Source organism: Tachysurus fulvidraco, chromosome 24 (genome assembly GCF_022655615.1).
Source record: "Tachysurus fulvidraco isolate hzauxx_2018 chromosome 24, HZAU_PFXX_2.0, whole genome shotgun sequence".
Classification (NCBI taxonomy): domain Eukaryota; kingdom Metazoa; phylum Chordata; class Actinopteri; order Siluriformes; family Bagridae; genus Tachysurus; species Tachysurus fulvidraco.
Window position 1 is genome coordinate 5,418,488 of NC_062541.1, and position 17,491 is coordinate 5,435,978.

The following is a 17,491-nucleotide window of genomic DNA, read 5'->3' on the forward strand; positions in this document are numbered from 1 at the left end:
TCTTTCCCACAGCTTCATTGTATGGCTCATCAACTTTATCCCCTTATAATTGCTGCAACTGTGCATGTCACCCTTATTCTTAAAGATCGGCACTAACACACTCCTTCTCCATTCCTCAGGCATCCTCTCACTTTCTAAAACCCTGTTGAACAAATTAGTTAAAAATTCCACTGCTGTCTCTCCTAGACACTTCCAGGCCTCTACCATGATGTCATCAGGACCAACTGCCTTCCCACTTTTCATCTTCTTCAAAGCCTTCCTGACTTCATCCTTTCTAATCTTATCTACTTTCTGTTCCACAGAGTTCACCCCTTCTACTCTTTTTTCCCTCTCATTTTCCTCATTCATCAGCTCCTCAAAGTATTCCTTCCATCTCCTCTGTACACTCTCCTCACTTGTAAGCACCTTTCCATCTCTATCCTTAATAATTCTAACATGCTGCACATCCTTCCCATCTCGATCCCTCTGCCTAGCTAACCTGTACAAGTCCTTCTCTCCTTCTCTAGTGTCTGACCTAGTGTACAACTCTTCATATGCCTTCTGCTTGGCCTTAGACACCTCCCTCTTCACTCTGCGCTGTAACTCCTTGTATTCCTGTCTATTCTTTTCAGTCCTGTTCATATCCCATTTCTTCTTGGCTAATCCCTTCCTCTGGATACTATCCTGAACTTCCTCAATCCACCACCAAGTCTCCTTATCTCCTTTCCTCCTTCCAGATGACACACACAGCACCTTTCTCCCTGTCTCCCTGATCACTTTTGCTGTAGTTTCCCAGTCATCTGGCAGCACTACCTGACCACCCAGAGCCTGCCTCAACTTCTGTCTAAATTTCTCACAACATTCCTCCTTTTTCATATTCCACCACTTAGTTTTCTTCTCTATCTTTGACCTCTTCCTCTTACAGACCATCAGAGTCATCCTACACACCACCATCCTATGCTGTCTGGCTACACTCTCTCCCACTACCACTTTACAATCAGTAATCTCTTTCAGATTGCCTCTTCTACATACAATAGGATGTAGTCTACCTGTGTTCTCCTACCTCCACTCTTGTAAGTCACTCTATGTTCCTCCCTCTTCTGAAAATAAGTGTTAACCACAGCCATGTCCATCCTCTTAGCAAAGTCCACTACCATCTGTCCTTCAAGGTTCCTTTCCTTAACTCCAAACTTGCCCATCACCTCCTCATCACCTGTGTACCCCTCACCAACATGTCCATTAAAATCCGCTCCTATCACCACTCTCTCACCCGTGGGAATACTCTCTATCACCTCATCTAATTCACTCCAGAATATCTCTTTCTCCTGTAACTCACAACCTACCTGCGGGGCATAACCACTAACAACATTCATCATCACCCCTTCAATCTCTAACTTCAGACTCATCACCCTGTCTGACACTCTCTTCACCTCCAGAACATTCCTCACAAACTCCTCCTTCAGGACCACACCTACCCCATTTCTCTTACTATCCACACCATAATAAAACCGATTGAATCCTGCTCCTATACTACGAGCCTTGCTACCCTCCCACTTGGTCTCACTGTACACCTTCCTTCTCTCCATCATATCAGCCAGCTCTCTCCCTTTCCCTCTCATAGTACCAACATTCAGAGTTCCTATTCTCAGTCCTACACTCTTACCTTTCCTCTTCTCTCTCTGTCTGTGGACTCTCCTCCCTCCTCTACTTCTTCGACCAACAGTAGCTCAATTTCCACCGGGCGCCCTGTAGGTCAGCGGTGCCGATGGCAGTCGTTGTAAACCCGGGCATCGACCGATCCGGTATGAAATTCATATTGACGATTCGCATGGTTAAATTTGGCAATGTTTTACGCCGGTGCCCTTCCTGACACAACCCTCTCTATTTATCCGGGCTTGGGACCGGCACAGAAGTCACTGGACTGTGACCCCCATGGCTAGATTGTATTTTTGTTTGATTCTTTTGCGCAATTTTGTATTTGTATTTTCTTGTGAATAGTTTTTTTTTTTTTTTTTACTTTTTTCTAGGTGTGTATATGTGTGTAAAAAGCTGCGTTTTTGTTTTTAGGGTGAATATTTAACATTCCGTCATGGGTCTGTGGATGAAAAATAGTCTTTTTGGCTAACTCTGTTTCATTTATTAATGTGTATTTTTCACAGGATAGCATAGGATGAGCATGTGTATTGCTCATCCTATTGCTCAAGTGTATTAGCAAAAAGAGTAAATAATTGTAGTGCAGCTGAAATATACAGTCATATCTGCTGCCATGTACAAACTTTACCGAAGGTTAGATAAGAATGTTAATCAATGCATTCAATATAGGGAAGCTATAGGAGCAAAATTATCTAGCTGAGATAATACAACAGCTGCTTCTCTAACTGTATACAGCCTTGTAATGACAATTTATAAATAAATTATATATTCCTCCATTACTGTCTGCAATATGCTTAAAGATGTACTTTGTGTGTGTAAAACAATCATGCAATTATCAGTCTTGTTATTTATGTTTTTGAATTGGCAAAAGATTTGTGGACACCTGACCATTACACTCATACGTGATTGATGAACATCCTGAACCTCTCTAATTGGGATAACGATTGTGGTTAAGCATGTTGGTTGACTATCAACTCTGGTTAACCTGCTTCATTGCTCAATATTCATGTAAACCAGCTAATTCTACGTTATTTGGTACTGTATGTGGTTATACTATTTCTTGGAAGGCTGAGTTATAATAATAATGACTTTTGCACAACATTAAGCCTTCTTCTGCATACATCCTTGAAACACTTAAATTATATACATAACTGACCGGATGATGTATACTATAAGTTCCATTATGCTCAAATAGTTTCTCATAAATAGCTTAAGGCTTAGGTGTTCCCCAGGAATCTATTCTGGGTCCACTGATTTTTACGTTCATAAATAACTTAAGGCTTAAGCCAGGACTATGCAAAATCTACTTTCCTATCACATGCCTACAAAAACATGGTCTAAAGCAAATGACAAATGTAAAAAAAATGCAAAAAAATTATTAAACCTGTGACATACACCATCTGCTGCCATTTACTTCTTCTAGTTTTGGCTTTTACCATTAGGGGTGACCATAGTGAATCATCATCACTTAACTCTATCCTGTGGGTTATAGAACAGGCAAGTCATTCTAAAATAACCAGTTGAACAATTTAAATGGAGATTAAAAAAAAAAAGATAGGACATCACTTGAATTGCTGGTAAACAGGAAGCTGACTAATAATCCATCTGAAGTGACTGAAGCAGTTAATCATTACTGTGGAGATGTTTTTTTTCCTGAGAATATAAAAGTTTGACTGGTAAATACAGTGGATCAAGCCGATAATTTAAGGCCCGTCACCTAGTTAGATGTTACAAGAGCGATTACATCTTTTAAACCATCCAGAAAAAATATATATTTGGTATGGATGTAATAATAATGTTGGCTTTGTAAAAGCCAACATTCTGTTTTCCTATCTAAGCTTAGACAAAAATTTATCAAGAGTAACTCCTCCTAGGGCTTTCGAGCCACATAAACCAAATTCGGATATGTTGTAGACCCTGGTCTTACTTTTCTAAGCGATATGAGGACCGGTACTTCCGGTACTGGGTCACAAATTGGCGTTTTTACCCATAGACTCCCATTATAAATTTTGGAGGTTTACAACTCGGCAAGCTTTCGAGCTATCTACACCAAACCTGGCCAGCTCCTTTAGGGTGATACTCTGAACAGAGTTTTAAATTGGTGTACCGACTGGCTTTTCGGTTGTGCTGCAGCCCCGGCCACAAAATGTGCAAAATCAAAAAACTTTTTACAACATGGATATCAAAAAACTCAGAACAATGAGGGGGACTTCCTCATGTGTATTCTGATGAAGTCATGTGACCTCACGTGATGTCACGTGAAAATAAAAAATTAGCACAACATGGACATGTGACATACAGTATCAAAACACTCAGCCAAATGAGGGGAATTTCCTCAAGAGTATTTGGATGATGTCACATGCTTGTCTCCACTTACCTCCAAATGTTTTGGCACCCTAGCTTTCTGTCCACTTGCCTCCAAAAGCAACACTAACCCTTATGTCCACTTGCCTCCAAAAGCACCATCCTTTGCGAATACTTGCACCGTCAAAGCCAACATCAAAGTTTGTTGCAACGAACTTTACAAATCTAGTTCTTAATGCTTTGTGAGTTATTAGTCAATCCTATCACCAAAATTATTAACCTTTCAGTTCCTCAGGTGACGTTCCCATGTGTTTGGAAGTCATTTGTTATGCACCTGTGTTCAAAAATAGTGATTTTTATTCTGCTAGTAATTAGAGACCTATTAGTATTTTATTCTATAGTCCTATAATCCGATTGCAAATCACTGACACCCCTTTATTTGCTTTGCATCCTATGCTGTTTGGTTTCAGGGCAAACTATTCAACTGAGATGGCAAAATGTAACTTTAAATTTTGGGGCAGTGTTTTTGAAGGCTTTTGACACTGTAAAGCATAGAATTCTTATGTCAAAATCATTAGGTTTTAATTTCTCTCCGGAGACTTTAAGTTGGATTGAATCATATTTATCAGGTCGTACACAGTATATCCACAGGTGTTCCCCAAGGATCTATTCTGGGTCCACTGCTTTTTACGTTGTATATCAATGAGTAAGCCAAGAGTCAAGAAGCTTTTATTGTCATTTCAACCATATATAGCTGTTGCAGTACATAGCGAAATGAGACAACGTTTCTCCAGGATCAAGGTGCTACATAAAACAAAGACAGGGCTAAGGACTTGTAAGTAGTCTTAGCCACATAAAGTGCAAATGTGCAACCTGGTGCAAACAGTGCAGGACAAGACGTGCAGACAAAAAGTTACAAGACAATACAAAAAGTACAAAAAATACAATACAATGATAAGCATTTAATACCATAATCCCTTCCAAGTTAATCACCAAACCTGGGGATCTCGGTAACAACACCTCCCTCTGTCATTGGATCATGGACTTTCTGACCAACAGACCCCAGCCTGACAGGTCAGGCCAGAACATCCGTTCTGCCACCTACACCCTTAACACAGGTGTACCACAGGTACATTGATCTAACTCCATAATCAAGATTGCTGACGACACCACTGTGATTAGCCTCATCACCAACAATGATGAGCCTACAGGTAAGAGGTACAGCATCTGGCTGCATTGTGTGCCGACACCAACCTGCTCCTTAATACTAGCAAAACAAAGGAGCTCATCATGGACTTCAGGAGGTAGAAAAGAGGCATGCACGCTCCATAGCACCCAAACTATATACCTTGTATAACCATATCTATATATACATAGCATATTCATTTGTATACTAGCTAATAGTTTAAGTATAGTGCCAGGTGTTTTTGTATCAGAGGAAAGACTACAGGATGTATCTGAGTATAGGTACCTCTGTGTTCTGATAGATGCCAGACTCTCATTTAAGGTTGAAAAGGTCTTTAACTGGGTTAATGTGTCAAATTTGAGATTTATTCATGATTATACAATATGTCATCAGAGGCTGCTTTGATGTATATGCATTCCATGATTATTTCTCATATCACTTATTGTTTAACAACTTGGTTGCGAGCTAGTATAACTACTCTGAAATCAATCACAATAATTATTAAAAACTCATATAAACTCATATAAAATGTTTACTGAAGACTCAACACTGTCAACATTAGTAATGTATTCTTTATTTAAGGTTCTTTGTACTAAGTGCTCTTGGCTAGTTTCTTTATTCCTGTATATGTAACTCAATTACTGCATCATTTTATTTTGTTTAGTTAATTTCTTATTATTGTATTTTTTGTTTGATTCTCATGTGTAATTATGTATTTGTATTTTCTTGTGAATATTTTTTTTTATTTCTACTTTTTTGTAGGTGTGTATTTGTGTGTAAGATGATGTGTTTTTGTTTTTAGGGTCTTTTGGCTATGTTTCATTTACAGCCTTGTTTATTAATGTGCAATGCCTTTGTAGACAAAAACTAATCTATGGAATGTCTTTCATAGGATAGTATAGGATAAGCGTAAGACAGCAGTGTCTGTATTAGCAAAAAAAAGGAATTGAAATTATGCTATAGAGTAGATGTGATATTCTCACTAATATAAACATAGACGCCACTGGCTATCTGGGCACATCTGTGAACAGACTACTAGTGAGCTGGATGACAAGTTTAGTACCAGACATTTTATCAAGACAGATTCAAGGTAAGTAAGGTATTAATTTTTACTCCAATAATATTTTCCTTATTGTATTGTCTGCCTTTTAGTTTATAGGAAGTCCTGTAAGTCCTTTTCTTTTTGTTCCCATACTTCAATATCTCAATAGAACATATTTAAACCTTCTTCTACAATCAACAACAATACCGCAATAAAATGTAAAATAAATAACAGATCTCATTTATATTTTTTTATTAATTGATTCGTTTGATTACTTGATAGATAAACTTCTTTTTATCTAAGAAAAGAAAGATCAGCCCCGAATCTTTACAATTGGGCCTGTTTATGTAATTAAGCATGTCATTGCTCATTAGCTGTAATTAGCCTGCTTCATACACAATATTTTTGTAAAACAGAATATTTCTATTTCTACATCATTCAATATTAGTTTGAACTGCATTTTCAAGGTTCAGTAAAATGTGCATGTGGTTATTTGTTCTTTGCAGTTCTGTTGCAGTGGTCAAAGCATTCTTCCGCATTAAGTTTTTTTTTACCACAACAGCAAAAATGACAATTTACAGAAAAATTGCAATCATAACATGTCACATGGCAAATGCAAGGTGTACAATATGAATATAGTTTTCCAAAAGAAAGTTTAGATGAAAGACTATGCTTAAAATTCCAGTTTTGTAAAAAATCTCTGTATCTCAGTTTTAATTCAAGAAGCTCAAGACAACAATGTTAGCATCATGAAGCTCTATGGTCAAAGCATTGCCATAGGATTTCTATTTGGCTATCAAAATATTATAAATTACTCTAAAATGCATGAATAATGAATGTAAAATTGCTTTTGAAAAAGTTCAACTTTTATAATATAATAACAATAGAATTATATTGTTAAGGACTTTAATAAACAGCTCATTTTGACTTCTTAAGCATGAAAAACAGCTTTTTAATTGTGTCTCAAACATTTGAATGCAAACATGGGTCTGGAGGTAAGACTAGTGGAAAAGTTGTGGTGTGTATGTTAAGGTGCTTAAGTCAAGACTCTATGTCAAGCTCTTCATCAATAGTTTTCTCCGCTTTATTTTATTTCTTTCATTTACCTCGACCCAAGAGGTCACGGCTGCCTCATTCCTCCACAGTCCATTTTTTTTTCCTTTAATCTTAAACATATTCTACCCATCAAAATAAAAGTCCTTCTGAATCTTCCCATTAAAATAGAAATCCTTTAATATGTCATTAACAAAAACAACAAATTTTGACTCTCACACTAGCTGAAAAACACTGACCTGTACTGCTCCTAATTTATTCTTATAGAGCTTCATCTTTGCATTGCTGTTTTCAGGAGTCTCAGTAAAATGAACAGAAACAGCAGCTGTAACAGTACATTTTCTAAGGACTTGTTACCTCCTATCTACGGTGTGGAGATGTGTGTGGCACTGTTGGGGAACATACTGGCGCTGTGGCTGCTTGTGACTAAGGAGAAGAAGAACTGGCACACAGGAGTAATGTTCTCCTGCAACCTGATCATCAGTGACATCTTTTACGCCCTCACACAACCACTCCTCATCGTCTACTATTCAAGAGGACGGGTCTGGGGATTTGGTAATGCACTCTGCAAAACAGAGCGTTTTTTTTTCAACTGTAACCCTTACGTCAGCATTTACTTCTTCATGTGCATCAGTGTCTATCGACACCTGGCCATTGTTTATCCAATTTTCACACGTAAACACATTCACACAAAACACATCAAGATCATCAGTGTGTTCGTCTGGATATTTATTGCAAGCATTTCATCTCCAGTCCTCTACTATTCAGGTCTGAATACGGACAGATGTTTCTTATTTGCAAATGACAGCAGTAAAGCACTTAAACCTACTAAGACAACCTACAGATTGCTTATGGCTGTTACAGGCTGTTTGGTCCCTTTTGTAGTTACTTTTGGATCAAGAGGTCAAGTTGTGGTGTGTATGTTAAGCATTTTTAAAAATCCAAATATGACCTCACTGCAGAAGAAAAGAGTGGCATTGATTGTGGGTTTAGGTTGCATCCTGTACACCGTGTCGTTTGTCCCCTTTCACATTCTGCAAATATGGCATTTTAAACTGAGGGAAGAAAATAATTGTTAGACTAATTGTTATGTGCGTAATGGATACCAAGTTTAAAAAAGCATTAGCCTGCCTGAACATGTGCTTTCATCCCATCCTGTACATGGCTGTGTTTGACAGTGGCAGAGCAGTGTGCAGCAAAAGGAGCTCAAACAGATCAAGCATACAAATCACAGGAGAACATTCTAAGGAAATTGAATTGAAATACAGAGACTGAGACTACACAACATTTTGTTTTGGTTTGGATGTGGAATATATTGATATAAGATTAATGTAAGTAAGTGATACAAAAAAATCCAACATTTTATTTATTATGGTTACATTTTTATGTTGTGGAGCATTATCACTCACAATTATTATCAGTCTTGCTTTTTAGGTTTTTTTAATTGACAAAAGATTTGTGGACACCTGACAATTACACTCATACATGATTGATGAACATCCCATTTCAGTATTTTCTTGTAAAAAAGTTCTTGTATTTTATATGTTTGTATTTTATTTTCATTTCTACTTTTTTGTAGGTGTGAATGTGTGTAAAAATCTGCGTTTTTGTTTTTAGGGTGAATTTTTAACATTGCGTCATGGGTCTGCGGATGAAAAATAGTCTTTTTGGCTAACTCGTTTTCATTTACAGCCTTGTTTATTAATGTGTATCTTTCACAGGATAGCATAGGATAAGTGTAAGACAGCAGTGTCTGTATTAGCAAAAAGAGGAAATGAAATTATGCTATAGAGTAGATGTGATATTCTCACTAATACAAACATAGACAACACTGGCTATCTGGGCACATCTGTGAACAGACTACTAGCGAGCTGGACGACAAGTTTAGTACCAAACATTTTATCAAGACAGATTCAAGGTAAGTAAGGTATTAATTTATACTCCAATAATAGTTTTCCTTATTGTATTGTCTGCTTTTTAGCTTATAGGAAGTCCTGTAACTTTTCTTTTTGTTCCCATACTTCAATATCTCAATAGAACATATTTAAACCTTCTTCTACAATCAACACCAATATCGCAATAAAATGTAAAATAAATAACAGATCTCATTTATATATTTTTTAATTAATTAATTGATTTGTTTGATTAATTGATATATAAACTTCTTTTTATCTAAGAAGAGAAAGATCAGCCCTGAATCTTTACATTTGGGCCTATTTATGTAATTAAGCATGTCATTGCTCATTAGCTGTAATTAGCCTGCTTCATACACAATATTCCTGTAAAACAGAATATTTCTATCTCTACATCATTCAATATTAGTTTGAACTCCATTTTCAAGGTTCAGTAAAATGTGCATGTGGTTATTTGAACTTTGCAGTTCTGTTGCAGTGGTCAAAGCATTCTTCCGCATTAATTTTTTGACTACAACAATTGACTACTACAAATTAATTTTGTGTACAACAATACAAATGTAGTTTTGCAAAAGTATGTTAGGTTTATACGACAGACTATGCTTAAAATACCAGTTTTGTAAAAAAAAAAAATCTTTGTGTCTCAATTATATTTCAAGAAGCTCAAGACTACAATGTTAGCATCATGAAGCTCTATGGTAAAAGCATTGCCATAGGATTTCTATTTGGCTATCAAAATATTATAAATTACTCTAAAATGCATGAATAATGAATGTAAAATTGCTTTTGAAAAAGTTAACTTTAGAAGAAACTCTGAAAGGACCATAAATGACAATAGAATTATATTGTTAAGGACTTTAATAAACACCTCATTATGACTTCTTAAGCATGATAAACAGTGTTTTAATTGTGTCTCAAACATTTGAATGCAAACATGGGTCTGGAGGTAAGACTAGTGTAATAGTTGTGTTGTGTATGTTAAGATGCTTAATAACGATACATACAATAGAAACTATGTCAAGCTCTACATCAATAGTTTTCTCCGCTTTTTTTATTTCTTTCATTTACCTCGACCCAAGAGGTCACGGCTGCCTCATTCCTACGCAGTCCATTTTTTCCCCTTTTGTCTTAAAAAGATTCTACCCATCAAAATAAAAGTCTGTCTGAATCTTCCCATTAAAATAGAAATCCTTTAATAAATACAAAACATATATCATTAACAAAAACAATGAATTTTAACTCTCACCCTAGCTGAAAAACACTGACCTGTACTGCTCCTAACCTATTCTAATACAGCTTCTTCTTTGCATTGCTGTTTTCAGGAGTCTCCGTAAAATGAACAGAAACAGCAGCTGTAACAGTACATTTTCTAAGGACTTGTTACCTCCTATCTACACTGTAGAGATGTGTGTGGCACTGGTGGGGAACATACTGGCACTGTGGCTGCTTGTGACTAAGGAGAAGAAGAACTGGCATATGGGCGTAGTGTTCTCCTGCAACCTGATCATCAGTGACATCCTTTATGCCCTCACACTCCCACTTCTCATCGTCTACTATTCAAGAAGACGGGTCTGGGTATTTGGTAATGCACTCTGCAAAATAGAGCGTTTTCTTTTCACCTGTAATCTCTACGTCAGCATTTACTTCTTCATGTGCATCAGTGTCCATCGATACCTGGCCATTGTTTATCCAATTTTTACACGCAAACACATTCGCCCAAAACACGCCAAGATCATCAGTGTGTTTGTCTGGATATTTGTTGCAATCATTTCATCTCCAGTCCTCTACTATTCAGGTCTGAATAAGGTCAGATGTTCCTTATTTGCAAATTACAGAAGTAAAGCACTTAAACCTACCAAGACAACCTACAGATTGTTTATGGCAGTTACAGGCTGTTTGGTCCCTTTTGTAATTACTTTTGGATCCTATTTTGGTGTAATAATGGCTGTTTTTAAAAATGCAAATATCACCTCACTGCAGAAGAAAAGAGTGGCACTAATTGTGGGTTTAGGTTGCATCCTGTACACCGTGTCGTTTGTCCCCTTTCACATTCTGCAAATATGGAATTTTAAACTGATGAACACTGGTAAGGTCAATTGTTATGTGCTTAATGGATACCAAGTGTCAAAGGCATTAGCCTGCCTGAACATGTGCCTTCATCCCATCCTGTACATGGCTGTGTTTGACAGTATCAGAGCAGTGTGCTGCAGAAGGAGCTCAAATGTATCAAGCATACAAATCACAGGAGAACACTCACTGAAAGAAATTGAATTGAAATACAGAGACTGAGACTACACAACATTCTGTTTTGGTTTGGATTTATGTTTGGGGTCATTATCCAGATGAAATTTTCATCTATCTGTCAGTTTTGGGCTTTAATGGTACTGTAGTTATTAAAATTGATAAAACACAGCGTTAATGTTGTACCTTCATATTTTATTTTACAGTGAGTTTGAGGAATTTTCCTTTTATGAAATTGCTATTGTTGTTGATGTCTCAATATCTAAACAACTTCCAGTCGTAGATCCATCTCAGTTCTTCAAAATAGTTTGTTGTTGTGGAGATCGTGTTTAGAAAAGGGTATTGAAACTTAAAATCACACCAACTGTGTAATTCTGATGCTTTCAACTTGTGTTCTTCAGCAGCTTTAGCTTTGGTTTGTCAAGCTTGCAGTGGACATTTAGATTGATACTTTTGATTATTTAAGAGTAAATGCTGTGAGTACAAAATGGCGAAAGTTGAAGAAGAAGCTCAAATTCTTCTTATCTTTGTTTATTTTGTACAGTGCAAATACAAAAACAGCGCTTGTTCATTTTTTATTTAAAATAGATTATATTGATGTGCTACTGTCCCTGTCTTTAGCAAATGAGATAAAACTGCATGATAAAAGCTGTATCTTTAGTTTTCTGCTAATATAAACGATTATAGAAATTTTTTCAGTCTTTGTTTTAGACATGTTTTAATAAATATCCGGATGACAGAAAACTATGTTATCATTATTGGTATTGATAAAGAATACATTATTTACTAATAACTACTACTGAGTAAAAGTTTTTTCCTTCTTTTGATTATTGTACTCTTACAAAAGCTGACCTTTACATTACATTGCATTACTTTTACGGTATTTGGGAGACGCCCTTATCCAGAGCGACATACAAAAGTACTTTGAAGTCTCTATCAATTAATACATTAACACTGTTTCACTGGGTTACATTCTTAGGATACCATCAACCTAATACTCTGTTAATGACACACACACATATGCATACATACATAAACAAACAATATAACTAAGTGCTAAAAAAAAGTGCTAGTTTAAGCGTTTCAGAAAGAGGTCTCTTCACCCGCATTTGAAGATAACCAGTGACTCAGCTGTTTGGACATTGAGAGGAAGTTCATTCCACCACCAAAAGTCTTCTGCTTTTTAATCAGCATACAGTACATTTAAAAAATATACGTTATAAAAAATAGACATTATATAAAGGTATACATTATATTTTCATTAGTTTTTTTTTTGTTTGTTTGTTTTCCAAAGCAATCTGTAAATGAGGCAGAAAACAGTCCAAGCACAGAGCTTATAAGAATGTTGAGAATGATACACCATCTTTTACAAACTGTCCAGAACCTAAAGAACTGAACCCCCATCTGCCTACTACACTTACACAGTACGTCCTGTTCGTTTGTAGTGCATATGCAAATAATTTTCTATATAAATGTATTTGCCAGCCTTAACAAAGCAGGTAGTCAAATAATACATGACTCAAGGGGACTGGACTAAAAAAGTTTGCATTTTAAAGAGATTGTTATCTAAGCTCACAGTTTAAAAAGAAGACAAAGACGATGGAGAAAAATAACAACAGGGAAGCACACACAACGCTGAGTGTATGTCTTCATCATTGATCTATTTATAAATCTTGCTTGGTGTGTGTTATAAGTGTAAAGCCTTAAGAATCTGATGTCTTCAATCCAAGTGACTTGAACTGGGTAAGTATATTATACCCAAGCTTGATTTGTACTGTTGTTACAAAATTAAGGTTTTCTCTAAAGTCCAGTCCATGTCTATTAGCAGTACAGAACCGCAGAAATTCTTTTTTACATTTATATTACTGACACTGAAAGTTAGTACCTACTTGATGGCACATCCTAACTTTTGCTTTTATTATAGCTGGGGAATTGCGTGTATCTGTGACATGTTAAAAGAACATTTTTATGGACTGTACAAGCTTCAAAGCTCAATATTTCATGATATCATAAAATTAAAAGCATGAATATTTTATGAGATAAGGATAAAAATAATGATTTCATGGTATTGACAGGTTCAATGAACTGTTAATTCATGGAGTAATAAATATTCATTAGTATTTTAAAATTGTGTTTAATCTGTATTTAAGTCAAAAGAGATGTTTGTTCTATACTATTTAACATACATTTTGGTAACAATCGGTAATCCTCAGAGTGAGTGAATCTGTTGTGATTATAGTTTCTCCCTGTTTTTAACATAATTTAACATATACACATTATATTTGTTCTTTGGTGTCTTGTAAATGATAATTATTGCCCAAATACTCCTGAAAATACGATACTGTGAAGATACTGTGTGAAGATACATTCTTCAGCTTAGTCTTATTGCTTGTTCCATGAAACCTAGACATGTAACATGATGGTTTCTCACCAAATAGATTTTTCTACACTACTCGTTTGAACCTGTGTTGTGGTTTAATTATGTCATTATTACGGTGGCCGAGAAGTGCAAAACACATTAACAAATCCGAAAACAAAACAACAAATCCGAAAACACATTAACAAATCTGAAAACAAAACAACAAAGTTGGAATGGATGGGTGGAATGGATTACTGTTTCTAATCTGATCTAATCTACTGATTCCTGATTACTATTTTCTTATATTTAAACGGAGAACTTTATACATTACACATAAGATTTCTTACCTGTATATCAGTAATTTTCCATTCACAAACGATACCTAGCGTTTCCAGGTTGTCTGAATTGTCGTTGTGTTTTCAGATTTGTTAATGTGTTTTTGGATTTGTTAATGTGTTTTGCACTTCTCGGCCACAGTAAATTATACTGTATATGTGATTATTTTTAATTCTTCATCCCACACTCAGAAAGCATACTATTTGACTCTTTCATGTCTTACTGTGTCTGCCCTCATAAGTCTCTAGCTCCTGTGGGACATCCATGGCTTATTGTGGTATAAATATCATTTACCACTTTATTCTTAATTTATCCAATAAATCCTTTTTTTTTTTGCCTTTTAGTTTCTGTCGAATACTCCTCAGTCTTTATTTCACTCCTTTCTTCTTTAATGACAATTCTACTGAGGTGTTTTTTGTTAAGACAATGGGAGCTGTCTTAATATTGTAGGCCACTCTCGGGAGCTTCTGGAAACTGATGGATGGCCTGTGATTGATTTTATCTAAAAATGCTTTCTGATCATGTAATTATTTTTGAACGTAAGCAAACATGAGTTGCCATTAAACTTACAGACAGAAGAATCTCTGCATTTATCTTTTGTTATTCATATAAATCTGATAAATTCCACTTTTGCAAGCCACTGTCATATATACTGTATGTCAAAAGTGCTTTCTCTATGTTTTGCAGAAAACTGAGTCCAATTAAAGGCGAACATGAACAGGAGCAGCTGTAACAGTACATTTCAAAAAGAACTGTTACCTTCTATATATGGTGTGGAGATGTGTGTGGCACTGGTGGGAAACATATTGTCACTGTGTCTGCTTGTGATTAAGGAGAGAAAGAACTGGAATATAGCAATGGCATTCTCCTGCAACCTGATCATCAGCAACATCTTCTACGCCCTTACTCTCCCACTTCTTATTGACTACTATTCAAAAGGATTAAAATGGGATTTTGGTGATGCTGTCTGCAAAATAGAGCGTTTTCTCTTCACCTGTAACCTCTATGTGAGCATTTACTTCATCATGTGCATCAGTGTCATTCGATACATGGCCATCGTTCATCCTTTCTTCACTTCTGATCACATTTCTTTAAAACACGCCAAGATCATCAGTGTGTTCGTCTGGATCTCCGTGGCAAGCATTTCCTCTCCGGTCCTTTACTATTCAGGTTTCAGGAATGACAGATGCTCCTTATTTTCAGAGCCAGGCCAGGAACCCAAAAAGGTTATCTTTAGGGTGTGTATGACTGTTATAGGTTGTTTGGTTCCGTGCGTAGTTACATTTGCATCCTATTTTGGTGTAATGGTAGCTGTTTTTAAAAATGCAAAAATCAACTCCCTGCAGAAGAAAAAAGTGTCTCTGATGGTGGTCTTAGTCTGCACCCTGTACACTGTGTCTTTTATCCCCTATCACATTCTGCAACTATGGTATTTTAAAGTAAAGGAGGAAAATAATACGAATTATTATGCGTGTAATGGATACCCAGTGTCGAAGACCCTGGCCTGCCTCAACATGTGTCTTCATCCTATCCTGTACATAGCTGTGTTTGACAACATCACATGCTTCAGAAGGAGCCCGGATTTAGTTTTATGAATATTTTTAACCAGCAAACAAAAAAACAGTTATTCGGATCATGTAGTAAAGTGATGAACGGAAAACATGATAAAATGATAAATGATAAAATGATAGCATTTACTGTTTTCTGTTATGTGTAGCTTACACCTTAAAGGTGAACTATTTTCATTTTGTTCTTTCATAGGATATGTCTTTCAACAAAGTGAGTAAATTGATAACTGGCAAAGTTTTCCTATAGAACATAGCGCTTTTTCCGGATATTTTCTAAAATCGATTGCATCTCCAAATCAATCCTGAGATTGCACATATTCAACTTAAGTATAAACTCAATTTTGTGAAATGTTTTCACATGTTGTGATGTTATTTTGTGATATCAGCCACCGCTACTCAGGTTAATAACTGTGTAGATTTTTTTTGTGTTTTCTTCTCTTGTTCTCTGGGTTAGCTGGTTTCCTCCCACTGCTAAAAAAAACATGGCAGTAGGTGGACCGTTTAATCTAAACAGCCCAATTAGTGTGAATGTGTGAATGCAAGTGTGTATTCCTGGAGTAGGCTCTGGATCCACTACAACCCTGATGAAGTTAAAGCAATTACTGAATACGAATAAATGAATGAATGATCCAATCTTTTATTATGAACTAATATTAACCCTTGTGGACACTTTAAAAATACTACATTTTCCTGATGTCTGTGGCCAAAACGTCTACTAAATTAAAGTTATATAAAAATATATCAGATTAATTTTTTTTATTTCTTTGCATAAATCTGTTAATAAACCTCAGTTCTAATCAAAACTTCTAAATCTTTTTTTAAAAATAATAATTACTTAGTGATGTCACTATTTGCATAAAAAATACACACAAAATGACTTTTTATTATTTTTAATATTAAAAAAGTAAACCGGATTTTTTTTATTTACCTTTTATTACAGTATATGTCAAAGATTACTAACATCATTGGATTTTATGCATTGTTAGTTTTTGTGCAGCATTAGATTTTATTTTATTTTTTTATTATTTTTTTTTTTACTTTTTGTGGCCCCATTTGAATACAGAAAAGTATATACCTGGTCAAAAATTTAGAAATAATCTTTCTAAAGTACATGTTATGTGAAGGTTTGTCCCCAAAAAAAATTATTCCTCTAACTCAGGGGTCACCAACGCGGTGCCCACGGGCACCTGGTCGCCCGCAAGGAGCACTTAAGGCGCCCGCGAGGCATGTTCTAAAAATAGCACTAGTCAATATATAGCTCCGCCTAAAAAGATTTTCTTGCTGTAGTTTTTGAATAAAAAACGCTTGCATTAATGTAGATTTTAAAATGACGATATTTAATTTAATTTGTTTAATTTAGTTTGTAACGAACTCTGGGCTTTTCTGAAGTCAAATGTCAATATTGCACGCACGTCACGTCCGACTCCTGACACAAGGAAGCGGTGCAGCAACGATGAGGAGTTAGTTGTGATTACCCCCAAAAAACATGGCAGAAAAGCGACAGAAAACACCATTTTCACAATGTTTGGGAGGAAGAGGTCTTTTTTACGTCAGTCAAAGAAAAGTGTGTGTGTGTGTCTCATTTGCGGGACGACTGCGGGAACGGCACAATGTGGCGAGACACTTCAGTACGTGTCACGGAAGTTTCGATGCTAACTACCCACCCGCCCGGCAGCGCATTAAGGACAGAAAAAGCCATTACAAATCCTTTCATGCAAGTGGACATGACATGCACTGCTGAGCAACTATGTGCCCTGTTCAAATTGGATGCTGGACAGGTAGAGATAGAAATCCTAACGTTGCAAAATCAGCTCCACCTCAAAACCCATCAGTCTGCATCAAACTTTTGGTGCCTTG

At 36.1% G+C, this 17,491-nt stretch overlaps 2 protein-coding genes and 1 pseudogene across 2 annotated transcripts; all 3 read left to right on the forward strand.

Moving 5' to 3' along the window:
* The first annotated feature begins 7,074 nt into the window (after positions 1–7,074).
* LOC113648110 lies at positions 7,075–8,637 on the forward strand (annotated as a pseudogene).
* A 172-nt stretch (positions 8,638–8,809) lies between these two features.
* Positions 8,810–12,092, forward strand: LOC113648106 (P2Y purinoceptor 11-like). Its single transcript, XM_027155172.2, has 2 exons — positions 8,810–9,135; positions 10,453–12,092. The coding sequence occupies exon 2, from the start codon at positions 10,466–10,468 to the stop codon at positions 11,417–11,419; it is 954 nt and encodes a 317-aa protein (XP_027010973.2). The 5' UTR covers positions 8,810–9,135; positions 10,453–10,465; the 3' UTR covers positions 11,420–12,092.
* An 811-nt stretch (positions 12,093–12,903) lies between these two features.
* On the forward strand, positions 12,904–16,367 carry LOC113648105 (P2Y purinoceptor 1-like). The gene is made up of 2 exons (XM_027155171.2): positions 12,904–13,114; positions 14,754–16,367. Exon 2 carries the CDS (start codon positions 14,780–14,782, stop codon positions 15,659–15,661), a length of 882 nt encoding a protein of 293 aa, XP_027010972.1. The 5' UTR covers positions 12,904–13,114; positions 14,754–14,779; the 3' UTR covers positions 15,662–16,367.
* Positions 16,368–17,491: the final 1,124 nt, after the last annotated feature.